General features: G+C 45.4%; 1 protein-coding gene across 1 annotated transcript in view; it reads right to left on the bottom strand.

The window, feature by feature from the left end:
• The window catches only part of ADCY1 (adenylate cyclase 1), a 676,474-nt gene that overhangs the window by 300,162 nt on the left and 362,156 nt on the right, over positions 1-14,156 (bottom strand). The window contains exon 8 of the mRNA XM_029587086.1: positions 9,475-9,602. Coding sequence (XP_029442946.1) covers positions 9,475-9,602 — 128 coding nt within the window. The remainder of the gene's footprint in view (positions 1-9,474; positions 9,603-14,156) is intronic.

Raw genomic sequence — 14,156 nt, 5'->3', positions numbered from 1 at the left:
CTTTCTTTCGCCCTCCCCTCACCTTCCCCTCCCTTCCCCTACCTAACCCACCCCCCCGGCCCTATCTAAACCCCCCCCCTACCTTTATCCACGGATTTACGCCTCCCAGAGGGAGGCGTAAATCCACGCGCGCCAGCGGGCTGCTGGCGCGCCGAGACTCGACCCGGGGGCGGTTCCGGAGGGCGCGGCCACGCCCCGAAACGTCCTGGGCCGAAACCACACCCCCGGTCCCACACCCAAAACGCTGCATCATCGGGTCCCGCCCCTCGACACGCCCCCTTCCAAAAACCCCGGGACCTACGCGCGTCCCAGGGCTCTGCGCGCGCCGGCGGCCTATGGAAAATAGGCGTGCCGGCACGCAATGCCCTGCTCGCGTAAATCCGCCTGGATTTACGCAAGCAGGGCTTTTAAAATCCGCCCAATAATGTTTTTCCATTGTAACATATTTTCTAAGGGAAGCATCCCTTCAGGATTGTAAAGTAGGTCATCCTGTGCTTGAGGGCTGCCTCCTATTTACACTTGGCAATGGGTTGCCAGTCAGGCACATCGCCCCACATTTTTTGATCCCCACCTTCCTTCTAACAAGGGGAGTATCCCATCTAAATTTAGACATGAAAAATACACAGTTTCAAAGTGGACTTGAGTGCTACCAAATTAATCCCACCAAATGTTCTTGCACTCAGTTACACCTCTTATTATGCACATGGAAAAATGTGAGCCAAATGTATGGGCATGCACTGGAAAATCCAAAAGTATTTGCCTAAGACCAAACCCCTCTCCAGCCCTGCCCTCGGGAATGCCTCTGTGCAATCTGGGTAGACTTACATGCCAACAGGAGGCACATGCATAGGTTTTGGGTGAACAATTCTGTAAAAGGCCATTTCTACAGATAAAGCACTGTTTTATCTATGAAAATGCCTTTGAAAATTACCCCCATGGTGGTAATTTAGCAAACACACACAATTACACCTGCTATTGATGGATGCAGTTTTTTTCAAGAGAATTTAAATGCATAGTTCTTAAAGTCAAAGAGTGTGCACGTAAGCCCCCACCCTGCCCAGACTCCACAACACAACAGTGTAAAGAACTTTCTTCCCGCGGTCTGCACTCAGACTCGCATAATTTCTGAGTGCAGACCGCAGGAAAAAAGTTCTTTACACTGTAACAGCCGTTTTGATGAGATGATGAGATGCTGATGGAATTATAAATGCTCTTTGATGACAAAATGTTATATGGATTTGGATTGGATTATCAAGTCATTCCTCTGAAGCAGGACCTCCGGACCGAAACATGGCCGTGTTGGGACTTTGACGTTTGGAGCCTTGACGCTTCCGTGATGTTAAGTATTATGCTTTAAATCAAGCCTTTGGGATGGTGACCGGAAAGTATTTCTTTCGTCTTAGCATTATGTAGGATGAATAGTTCATTTGGATGATTTGAAATTTATCAGCATTTTTGAGACATTGGTTTTTATGGAAAATGGAAAATATACAAAAATATGAACAAAATAGAAACGCTATTTAAATAAAAGCAATGTGACCCGATATCTCAAACGAGTCTGCTATAAACTCTGACTCGAGATTTGAGGGTCCAACAAACTTTGTTGGCAGTAGGCTGTGTTATAAACGAATACCAATACACTGCTGTTTATATTTTGTTTATAAATATTTTTGTAACGTAGGTATCTTAGTTTTATAGAAGCTTATTAAAAGTTGAAAATTAAAGATATTTTGTTTTGGGGACATGGCCAAGTAAGAATTAAATGCAGAAAATATGTTTGAATTCCCATCACATTTGTATTTTTAATTTTTCTTTAGTTAAAACAATTTCTATCTGCACTTTCTACCATTCAAGGCAGGATATTGTATTCTAGATATAAAATCAAATAAGAGAGGTCACATGATGCAGTGCAGGGGAAAGCCGTGATTTTTTCCCTCGCAGCGCCGACCCTCCTGCATCCAGCCTCATCCACGGCTAAGCGGGCTTAAGCACTCTACGGGACCTTTGGGGAACCTGTCCTGAACGTCGGCCAACCTTGGCGAGCACCATGGCAGCTCGTTTGAAGCAAAAGGAAAAGGACAAAGATAAGCCGCGCAGCACAGAGGTACCATCCAATATGGCGCCGGCCACCCCGCCCCCGCCGACAAAGGCGGCGATCGCCGAAATTAAGACCGCAATATCTGAACTGTTGGGTCCAGAATTAAAGGGTATCTCAACCAAACTCACCGAGCTTGCCACGGCGTTTGCGGGCTGTGAGGCGCGCTTTTCGGCGCTGGAACAGAGGGTATCAGATCTGCAGGACGGAGCGCACACCGTGGAGGCTGAGGTAACAGCGCTTAAAATGGTGGTAGCGAAGCAGGCAGACCGTCTAGAAGATCTGGAAAACCGGTCTCGCCGGTCTAATCTGCGCTTCCTGGGCCTCCCGGAATCTATCCCTGATCGGGAACTAGTGACATTCTTGGAAGGCTGGCTGACCAAGGAATTGGGCCTTACACATGCGCATGGGCCCCTGCGAGTAGAGCGGGCCCACCGACTAGGCCAGAAAAAGTCTTCTGATCCCAGACCGCAAATCATTATTGCAAAGATATTCAATTTCGTGCACAAAGGGGAGATTTTGCAGGCAACCAGAGCAGGCAAAACGCTGATGTATGACAATAGGAAGATAATGGTGTTTCAGGATTTTTCGACTGTCCTCTCCGCAAAGCGCCGTGTTTTGGCCCCGGTCTGCACCCAACTCATTAATTTGGGATACCGAGCCACTTTGATATATCCGGCAAGGCTGCGAGTGGTTACCCGCGAGGGTGTCAGGTGGTTCACCGAGCTGGCAGAGGCACAGGAGTTCGTGCGTACATCGGCTACCAGGAGTCATCAGAGCTCTCCCAGCGCCAGTGAGGACCCAGATTGAGCATAGCGGAGTTGGTGCCAATCCTTGCTTGGAGACCTGGCTGGCTGACTTTGGGGGTTTCTTCCCTTTTTTGGAGTTTCTTCCTTTTGCAGCTGCAGTTATAAGAGATGGGCCAGGCTGTTGTTACTTTTGCGCCCGGGACACGGTTACAGTGGTTCTTGTTATTGGACTTCCCTAAGGTTTCTCAGTTTCTCGTTTTTTTACTAATACTACGAGTGTGCCTATGTATGGACCTTCCAAGGTCCTTGATTCCTTATACATTGAGTGGATGAGGCTGGAATGCATCGGGTAGGGGGGGTGGGTGTTTGTATGCATGGTGGTGACTTCTCTTAATGTACGAAAGATGGGACGGGAGGGTATAGGGAATGGGGGGGGGGGGGGGATGGGAGGAAGGGCGGGGGGCATGGGGGATTTCATATAGGGCAAGGTGTGGATTCCATGCATGTGGTTCTGGGGGTCACATACTGTTATACCAAGGGCTTGCTCTCACAGGGAGGTTTTAGCTGGGAGAACCTTCCTGTTTCTGTTCTATGTCTATTCATTGCAATGTTTGTTCTTTTCTCTAGATCATGCCAGTTAGTGGACTAAGATTTATATCCTGGAATGTCTGTGGTATAAATTTGCCCATTAAAAGGTCAAAAATATTGAATCATCTTAAGAAAAAACAGGTGGATGTAGCATTCCTCCAAGAGACTCACCTTACAGATGTAGAGCATTCCAAACTTCGCAGGGGTTGGGTGGGGGATGTGTATTATGCCTCGGCCTCATCTAAATCCGCAGGGGTAGCCATTCTATTTGGTAAACATGTACCATTCACTATTTTGCAGGAGTTGAAGGACCCGCAGGGTCGATATCTGATCTTAGTTGTAAAAATTTTCAATGTTTCAATTATACTTTGTAATGCTTATGCTCCAAATAATGACACGGTAGGTTACCTACGTGCCTTACAGGGTCTGCCGCTTCCCTATCTTGATGACTTTATTATCTTGGGAGGAGATTTCAATGTGGTCCGAGATTTGCAACTAGATAAATCCACTAGTGGCCCAAGGGATCGGGTGGTTAGCTCTAGTTTAACACAGCTTGAACAGTCTGTTCATCTTCTTGATGCGTGGCAGATCTTACATCCGAGTGAGAGGGACTTCACTCATTTATCTCGAGCCCACGCGACGTGGTCGCGTTTGGATTATTTCTTCATCAGTGATAAATACTTTACAAAGGTTAATGATGCTTGTATTGGTGATATTCTTATCTCCGATCATGCTCCCATTTGGTTGGATGTGCAGGTCTCCCCACCGACTCCCACTCAACGGCTGTGGCGGTATCCCTATTTTTTGGCTGACGACATTCCCTTCCAAGAATATTTATGGTTATGCTGGCAGGATTATGCGACTCTTAATGAGGAACATAAATCTAACCCCATACTTTTCTGGTACACTGCTAAGGCGGTGCTACGTGGAGATATTATCTCATATGTCGCCCGCCGACGGAAAGTACTAGATACGAGCCTCCTTACCTTAAGTACTCAATTGCAGGCGCTTAAACGGCGGTTGGCTCGTACTAATCTCCCGGGAGACAGGGCGGCACATCGGGTATTACAAGGGAAAATTAACACTTTACTTCACCAAAGAGAAAAGAAGAGTCTGCTATACTATCAATATCAGATGCATAAATATAGTAATAAGTCGGGCAGGTTGCTTCATAACTTAGTGAAGGCATCTCGCTCGTCTAGGCACATTCCTGTAATCCGTACGGATACGGGGGACCTGCACACGGATACTAAAGAAATTCTCACACAGTTTCAGACATTTTTCTCCCGCCTTTATACTAAGGGGGACTGGCAACCTGATGTTTGTGCTCAATTCTGTGAAAGACTGGATTTGCCAGCTCTTACATTGGCACAAAGGGAGAAGCTGAATCTCCCCCTCGAACAGGAAGAAATTCATAAGGCGATTCTACAGTCCAAGCGGTTTAAAGTGCCAGGGCCAGATGGGTTCACTGCAGAGTTTTATAGAAGCCTGGTGGACTTAGTTAGCCCAGTCCTGGCTCAGACTTTTACTACCCTAATCGCTCAAGGACAATATCCCCACCATGTTAATCAGGCTCATATAACACTCATAGCTAAACCGGGCAAGGACGTCACTTCTGTGGCTTCCTATAGGCCCATCTCGCTCCTCAATGTTGATCAGAAGATATTGGCAAAAATTCTAGCCGACCGACTAGCGGAGGTGCTTCCCACACTGATAGGGGAAAACCAGGTGGGCTTCGTGTGGAAGCGCTATGCTTTAACTACTATTAGAAAGATCCTGGCGGCCATGGAAATGAGTCAGGTGATGGAGGAGCGATATCTTCTGATCAATTTTGATGCGGACAAGGCCTTTGATCGGGTAGAGTGGGGTTATCTCTTTTTTATTTTGCAAGAGTTGGGATTCGATGGCTGGTTCCTAGATGCACTTCGATTATTATATCATGAGCCCACTGCTGTTATCGTTGCCAATAATGCTCTCTCAGAGGTGTTTTCTATAACATGTGGTACCAGACAGGGGTGCCCCCTGTCACCATTGCTCTTTCTTTTACAGCTGGAGCCTCTATTATTGTCAATTCTAGGTACGGGGCAGATAAGGGGTATTCGAATGCACAGTGAAATTCTTAAATATGTAGCTTTCGCTGACGATGTGATGCTCTTTTTGTCCAGACCCCAGCGTTCTTTACCTCCATTAATGAAGCTTTTTGAAGAATTTGGCAGCTTTGCGGGACTTAGGTTTAATCCTACTAAGTCTGAGGTATTGGCTTTTCCAGCTACCCTTAGAGAGAGCTGGCAGGGTGACTTTCCTTTAAAGTGGGCTGAGGGCTCCCTTTGATATTTGGGGGTGATCCTTCCATCCCTCCCATTAGCCCTTACATGGCCAATGTTAAGCCTTTACTTCAAGTGACCTTGGATAAGCTCCGCACCTGGCATGCTTTACCTCTCTCCCTATGTGGCCGTCTCAATTTATTCAAAATGGTGCTTTTACCAAAATGGTTGTTTCTTTTGCAAAATTTACCTCTTTTGCTTAGTCGTCAGGATCTTAGATCCATTGACAAAGCCCTACGCGTCTTTTTATGGAGGGGAGGAAAGGCGCGCATTTCGTTGATTGATCTTAAGGAACGGTGGGGAGAGGGAGGATTGGGAGTTCCGGACTTGCAGCTCTACAACCTGGCATGTAACCTCCGCATTATAAGGGATTGGATGTTAAATCAATCTTCATATGCTCATATTTCTGCGGAGTCGGCCTTGGTGGTACCTTATGCTCTCTCCTATGTTGTTCAGGCTCCCGCCCAAGAACTCCCTTCCGTGATACTCCATTCTCCAGTCATTACCCCGATCAGAGATACATGGCGGCTGGTCACACGGTTGTTAAAGATACCTAGGTTGTGTGTGCCGCTGTTGCCTATCCAGGGGAATGGTGCCTTTCTCCCGGGTTCTCAGACCAAGGGGTTTCAAACGTGGCAGGCGCAAGACATTACTCGCCTGGGCCAAGTTATTAATGATGATGGTCAGCTGCTTTCTTTTCCTGACCTGAGATCTACGTATGGGTTGGATATTTCCCACGTCTTCTCCTACCTCCAGCTTAAACATTACTTTCAGTCCCTCCCGTTGGAACCTAACCCTGTGGAGGTCCTTACCTCATTGGATAAAATACTGCAGTTTAACGCACAGAAGGGTCCCACGGTATCCCAATATTACAAAAGTTTAAAATGTGTCACGAAAACCGAACCTTATGCACTATTGCTTGAACGCTGGAATAAAGATGGGATATTTGCTCTTACAACCCCCATATTAAAAGCAAGCTTTGGACGAATTAATCACATTACAGTAAATATGGTATTACAGAGAGATGCACTATAAGTTTCTGCGACGGGCTTATATTTCCCCACAATTGGCTCATCGCTCGGGGTTGGTCCAGAGCGACATTTGTGGTAAATGTCAAGGAGCAATTGGGCATCTCTCTCACTCTTTTTGGGCCTGTCCCAAAGTCCGCCGATTCTGGGGACGAGTCGCATCTTATTTAATGGACCTTTTGGGGGTTAAATTGCCTATAACACCACTGCTTTTCCTTTTTGGTCATTTCCCACGCATTTCCTTGAAGCAGGGTCCACGTACTTTCATACACAAAGCTTGCTTGGTGGGGAAAAAGGTCATCTTATTGTACTGGCGGGATCCTAGTCCCCCCTCTTTTTGGACTTGGCGTAATCACTTGCACCACTTGTTACGAATGGAGGAGCTGGGCTCCCGAGCGGATCCTTGCTCCCGCCGGCGATTCTTGCTGATTTGGGACCCGTACTTGCAATCCCTACCTCATCAATCACGCAGTTTGGTTATCAACGATTGCTGAGATCGTCGTGGAGTCCACCCATTGAAGACCCATCCTGTCATTTGGACATACCACAGGAGTTATACGTGCATGGATTATGCTCTTGGACATTTATCCTTCATTGGGGGAGGGTGGGAGGGTGGGGGGGAAGGGGTGTTGTTTGTACGTTGCGGTGCTGATGTTATTACGAGGTCTGAGCAGAGGTCAGTGTACAACCTCTCCAGACCACTATCTTGGTTATACAATTTGATAATTTTGTTTGACTAATAATAAAAACCGTTTAAACTAAAATCAAATAAACACCACTTTAAAAAAAAACAAACATTGAGAGCAATACAAATAAAAGTAATAGTTGCTTCCCTGAATACCATCCTACCCCATAACATTCTAATTTTTAGATGTACTTGGATAGGTATATACTAGTCAGTTATATTATTGCTAGCAAATGTTCAATAGTGTCTAATTACTATGGGGTGGATTTTAAAAGCCCTGCTCGCGTAAATCCGCCCGGATTTACGCGAGCAGGGCCTTGCACGCCGGCGCGCCTATTTTCCATAGGCCTGCCGGCGCACGCAGAGCCCCGGGACTCGCGAAAGTCCAGGGGTTTTTTGTCGGGGGCGTGTCGGGGGCAGGGCCGATCGACGCGGCGTTTCAGGGGCGGGACGCGGCGTTTCGGGGGCGGTCCCAGGGGCGTGGTTTTGGCCAGGGGCGGTCCAGGGCGTGGCCGCGCCCTCCGGAACCGCCCCTGGGTTGCGTCTCAGCGCGCCAGCGGCCCGCTGGCGCGCTTGGATTTAAGTCTCCCTCCGGGAGGCGTAAATCCGTGAACAAAGGTGGGGGGGGGTTTAGATAGGGCCGGTGGGGGGGTGGGTTAGGTAGAAAAAGGGAGGGGTAGGTGAGGGGAGGGCAAAAGAGAGTTCCCTCCGAGGCCTCTCCGATTTCGGAGCGGCCTCGGAGGAAACGGAGGCAGGCTGCGCGGCTCGGCGCGCGCCAGCTGCCCAAAATCGGCAGCCTTGCACGCGCCGATCCTGGATTTTAGCGGCTACGCGCGTATCTGCTAAAATCCAGCGTACTTTTGTTTGTGACTGGTGCGCCAACAAAAGTACGCGAACGCGCATTTTTTAAAAATCTACCCCTATGAGTTCACTATAAAAATCTTAAATAATTCATCAGGCTATGCAATGTTACTTTAAAAATATCCCACAATTACACGTGGCCAAAATCCCAGTTTAATATATTGAATATCAGTGCATTATTTGGAAAATTGTCCTAATTATTGCCCTTCAAAATCTGTTATGTCTCAGATGCCTATGTAAAGACAGTGGGGCAGATTTTAAAAGCCCTGCTCGCGTAAATCCGCACGGATTTAGGCGAGGGAACGGAGGCAGGCTGCGTGGCTCGGCGCGCGCCGGCTGCCCAAAATCGGCAGCCTTGCACGCGCCGATCCTAGATTTTAGCAGATACGCGCGTATCTACTAAAATCCAGCATACTTTTGTTTGCAACTGGTGCGCCAACAAAAGTACGCGAACGCGCATTTTTTTAAAATCTACCCCAGTATTTGTATTTTTAACTCTTCAGTTTCTATATTGAATAATAATGTATGTTAACATTTTCAGGTGACACTAAATATAATTATACAAGTTCATATTTATTCACACATCAAAAAATCCTTCAAGGTCTTGGTTGGAGATTAAAGACCTAATGGAATTGACAAAAGAGTCTTAAATTCTGATATTCTCATGCATAAAACTCAATGATAAAATAAACATTTAGTATTTTTTGAAAAGGTAACATAAAAATAACCAAACCTAGGTAACAAACAAGTAAAAGAAACCACAATGAGAAATGAATTTTAAAAAATTCATTTCTGATAAGTGTTAAGATCATTTAAGTGTTGAAAGTACATTATATACAGGTAGCCCGTTCAAGTTTGTTAAAGTTAAAAAAAAAACCAAAAAAACTGATGGCTATGGAAAATGCTAATGGTTACATATAAGGAGTTTTCTCTTTTTTTCTCTGCACACCAACTCAATGTGGTGAAAAAGCAATGCACAGCAGAGAATGCACTGTATGAAAAAAAATCTTTTCTTTTTAGATAAAAAGCTCTGTGAATGTTTAAATGAACATGGTGTCTATACTCATTTTAATTTCTCCTTCTCCATGGCTTCATCCCCTTATACTGAAGCAATCAAATCTGCGTGCACACAGAAAGTACTTACGTAATGGTGTCAATCATATCTAACCCCATTTCGACACAGCAGTGGGCATGATCTGCTTTTGGCTGGGTCAGTCCTGATACACAGTAATAACAGTCTCCTAGTATTTTTATTCTTCTGCAGTGGTTTTCCTTAAACAGAATAAGAAACAACAACAACAACACATCACTCCTTAATAGTGAGGCTAGAAAACAACTAACACAGCAGCTGTTTTTCCTGTTTTGTTTTTTTTTTTCTACATTTTGCATGATCCAGCCAGTTTGAGGAAGTGTTGATTGCACAATCTCTAAATGAAATAAATCCTACTGTGAGGACTGAGCTGTGAAAATAACACCAAGTTCCTTTACTATCTATTCTAAGCAATTGGGCAAATGCCAAATTGACTAGTTTTACCCAAACTAGTCTTGACCCAAATGTTATAAGAGAATGGTTGGATAGCCTCCAACTTACTAGTTTGGTCACTATTGGTTGATTTGAATCATGTGCTATGATGAGAAATGACCAAGTGAGCAAAGGAATGGTCAAGTAGATCAAGCATTGGCCTGTGCTTCAAGAGAAATCCTAGAGTATGAGTTTAAGAGCATGAGTTTAAGACTTGTCTCTGCCACAGACTTTCTGTGTCATCTCAGGTGAGTTGCTTTCTCTCCCTATGCACCCAGCTGAAAACAAGCCATACCTCCAGGCCAACAAATTGGTATTGTTTTTCAGAATTATTTTTTTTTTTTAGAAAATGCATTAAAATGTCATTTCTCTTGTAACTGTAAAGAAAATCAGAAGGTCCAGGAGCCCTAAGTGAGGTGCAATGTAGTAGTGTAATTTTCTGCAGCTGAAAATTAAATTGGCACCTTGCAGATTGAAAATGGTACACTGAGGAATAGTGTTTTCAAATTCATCAACATCAATCTGGCTTGTCCCTAAGCAATTCGAGCAAGATGATAGGGTGAATATTTTCCTTTTTCTATTTCTGTGCTCTCTACATTTTGTATTTGATACAACTTACAGAGTATTGTGCAATTATTAGTTTTTGTGTATAGCGTATTTTTTAACATATCTTTTCCTCATTATTTAAAAAACAGTTCAAAAGAATCATTAAATCAAGTTACAGTATCCAGTTTTTAAGCGTAGTAAGTCAGATGACTTGCTTAAATGCCCTTGAAATAATATTACTCTTAAAGACATTTAAACAAAAGGAACAGATAAAATAGATCCTCGACCAAAGAATAAAACATGAAATGAGAAACTAGACAACAACCCAAGGGGAAAATATTTGAAAGCTCTTTCTCTTTCTTTTTTTTTTTTTAAGATCTCCTTTGTGTTTTCAATAACAGGTTTGTTTACTTTCCACCAGCAGGATTGCAGGAGTCAGCATGACTACCTGAGATGATTTTCAGAATGTTTGACATATTAGTAGACTACGCTTAAATGGTGAACATATTTTTCTGTATTTCTGGTTCATTCCTTGAGCGCTATAGATAGATCATGGAATCATAGTTTAAATGTGAAATATCATATATAGAAGCATGACCACACAGACCATCTTATCTGCCCAGCCAAGCTCTACACTTCCTGCCACTCCGTCAGAGATCCCCTGTATTTGTCCCATGCTTTCTTGAAAAGCTCCTTATCTCTGCCACATCCACTGGGAGGTTGTTCCATTCATCCACTGCACTATATGTAATGAAATACTTCCTTAGATTACTTCTTGATCTATGCCTTTTCCTCCTTATCCCATAATCCCTTGTTCCAGAGTCTGCTTTCCATTGAAAAAGACTCTCCTTCTACAACCTACACCGTATAACAATCACAAAAAGAGTAAATATTATAATCATGTCCTGTTACATATTATTGTTCTGTTTAATTGTGAAAGCCCTAAGATATGTATATTATGGTCTACAAAAAGATATATATGAAGAAATACATATTCGTGGAAATCAATGTACATGAGCTGTTGCGGTATACTGAAAATTATTATTGTTCCTTGATAAAGAAATAACTTTAATTTTCAGGTCCATGAACCAATTGCAAGCGTTTTGCTGTTGGGATATAATGAGAGAAATGAACCAATTGCAAGAGTTTTGCTGTTGGGATATAATGAGAGAAATCTTTATGAAATTAGGCTCTGTAAACTTTGAAGGTTCTATATCAATTCTAACTTTCCTGCATCTGCTATTATGGGGTTAAATCAAATGCACTGCTGGTTACCATATGCTGTTATATTCACTTATTCTTTTTATAGTGATTTGAGCAACAAAGCCAGTTTTCTTGATAGAAAAAATACTTATTTTTATATATTTAGACATTTAGTTCTTGCCTTACTGCACCCAAAAACAATGAAATAAAAACAAAAGAAAAGATAAAATCAAAAGTCCCATACAAAAATGTATAAACTAAAAAAATTAATACATGAAACAAAAATCCTTTAAAAATATGCAGGGATCAAAATTGATCTACATAATGGGGTAAATTTTCAAAGCCACTTGCGCACATAAAAAACATGGTTTTATTGCATGTTAATGGCTGTGAAAATACAGTCCAGACTCTCTGTGCATAAAATATGAACATAACCTGATTTTACATATACTTTTAGATACACTGGTGATTAAGTGTTTCTGGGGGTGGAGTTGTAACTTAAGAATATTCATTTTTATTTTCAGATGTATTCATATATATTAACCCACACAAGTTGTGCCCTATGAATAGCAAGAATAACTTTGCGTCAGTTATTTTGTGTTCAGTGAAGAATACTTATACGCATATGTTAGCTACAAAAATGTGGGATAAAGTCTGAATGTAAAAGTAAGACATAGATTTTATCCCTTTTCACAGTTATAAAATTACTGTTATGAAACCCTGCCCGTGGGTCCCCCCCGTGAGCAGGCACTCACCACGTTGCTGTTTTTCCTCTTCACCCGACGCGGCACGGATGCCGCCGAAGTCGGGCCTTGCCGCGCGGCTGGAGCCGCGGACTGTAGTGCTTCCTGCAGCCCAGAGGCCTCCCACCGAGTTCCTCTTCGCCGCGGCCAGAGTCGCGGACTTTCTGCCTCTCTTCGCGGAATGGAGCCACCGCCGCCATCTCTGTGATCTTCGTGGTTGGAGGCCACAAGCCCCGGCCTGGATTAGCGGCAGGAGCCGCCCCCGGGGCCTCTTGCAGCGGCTGGAGCCGCTGCCGTCATCGGGGCCTGCTCTCCAAGCCCAGTCCTATTTCCTGCGCACAGACGTCAGTGCAGGCTGCTGTCCTTGGTCCTGCACTAGCTCCTGCTTCCTTCCCTCTAGGCGCCGGCACGCGCCTCTTCACAGAATTTAAAGGGCCAGCCACAGGAAGTGTGGCTGACCCCACCTAGGAATGGATTTCCTGCCTACCCCTTAAAAGGAATGTCTTCACAGTACATCTTGGGCTTGCATCGGAGTTACTTCACTCTGGAGGCTCCTGCCTGCCAGAGCTCCGTCAGGTCTTCTTCGTGGATCTCCTCTTCATTTCGTCACGTCAAGTCAAGTCTTTGTGCTTGAGGTCCTCGTCCAGGTGTCCTGGTGTCTCGTCTTGATCCTCTGCTTCCTGATGTTCCAGGTTCCTTGGTGTCCTGCCCTTCTTGGTGTTCACGTCTGCGCTCCTGAGCCTTCTGGTCTTGTCGGCCCGGCTCCCTCGGACGATGTCTTTCCCGAGTTGGAGTGGCCTGCAGGTGGACTGGTGTCCTGTGCTCCTGAGCCGTCATGTCCTGCTAGCCTTCGTGGAGCCTCGGACAACTCATAGCTCCATCGTGGAAGTTCTGCCTCGGCTGGATTCTTCCCTGTCCTTGTCCCGTTCTCAGTGTGGTCCGTGACCAGACCCCTTGGGCTGTGTAGGGCACACAGTGGGACAGGGTGGTCTGCGACCAGCCCATTGGGTCCGCCCGTGAAGGTGGGCTGAGTAGGGCACCCTGAGAGACAGTGCCAATATCCTTCCTCCCTACTTCTCATCTCGTTTGGACTTCATCAAGTTCCTCATCTCGTCCTGGATGCCATTGCATCAGTCTTGGTGTCATGTCAACGTCTTGTTCCTGATGTCGTCGCATCGACCCTGGTCTGGGATGCTGTCGCATCGACATTGGTTCGTGATGTCCTTGCATCAGCCTTGGTGTCATGTCTTGTTCCAGCCCTCGTCTCTGATGCCGTCCGCATCAGCCTTGGTGTCATGTCTTCGTCTGCGATGCCGTAGCATCGATCTTGGTGTCATGTCTTTGTGTCAAGGCCCGTCTGCCCTTGACCTCAGGCCAGGTCTGCTGCTCCATGCCGATCCAAGCGGCAGGTCTGAAAGGGTTCGGAATAGTTGGAGGACCATTCACATTCCAACATCATCATGTTGTTGGCCTTGGGAGCTTGCAGGCTAGCAGAGGGTAAGAACGTCTGCCATAGTGGAACACGCCGCCAACCCTCGGTTCGGTCCTAGATCCGTCTGGGGTCGGGCTGAGGCCCAAGGACACACGAAAACACCCCATTTTCAACAGAATGCAAGGCCATGTGCTCGACGGTGGTGCTCTGCCGATGGATCCGCCTTGTTCCAGAGTCTAGTTTGTTCCTGGTCTGGTTATGGGACCAAAAACATTTTTTCAGGACTTTCTTTGTGTTATGACCCGCTGGAGGCGCCAAATTTGCCATTGCTATGACCTGCTGGAGGCGCCAGCTGTCTGGATTTTTTTTTAATATGACCT

Source organism: Rhinatrema bivittatum, chromosome 2 (assembly GCF_901001135.1).
Source record: "Rhinatrema bivittatum chromosome 2, aRhiBiv1.1, whole genome shotgun sequence".
Classification (NCBI taxonomy): domain Eukaryota; kingdom Metazoa; phylum Chordata; class Amphibia; order Gymnophiona; family Rhinatrematidae; genus Rhinatrema; species Rhinatrema bivittatum.
The sequence above is the reverse complement of the archived record's forward strand: the minus strand, read 5'-3'. Positions and strand labels throughout refer to the sequence as shown.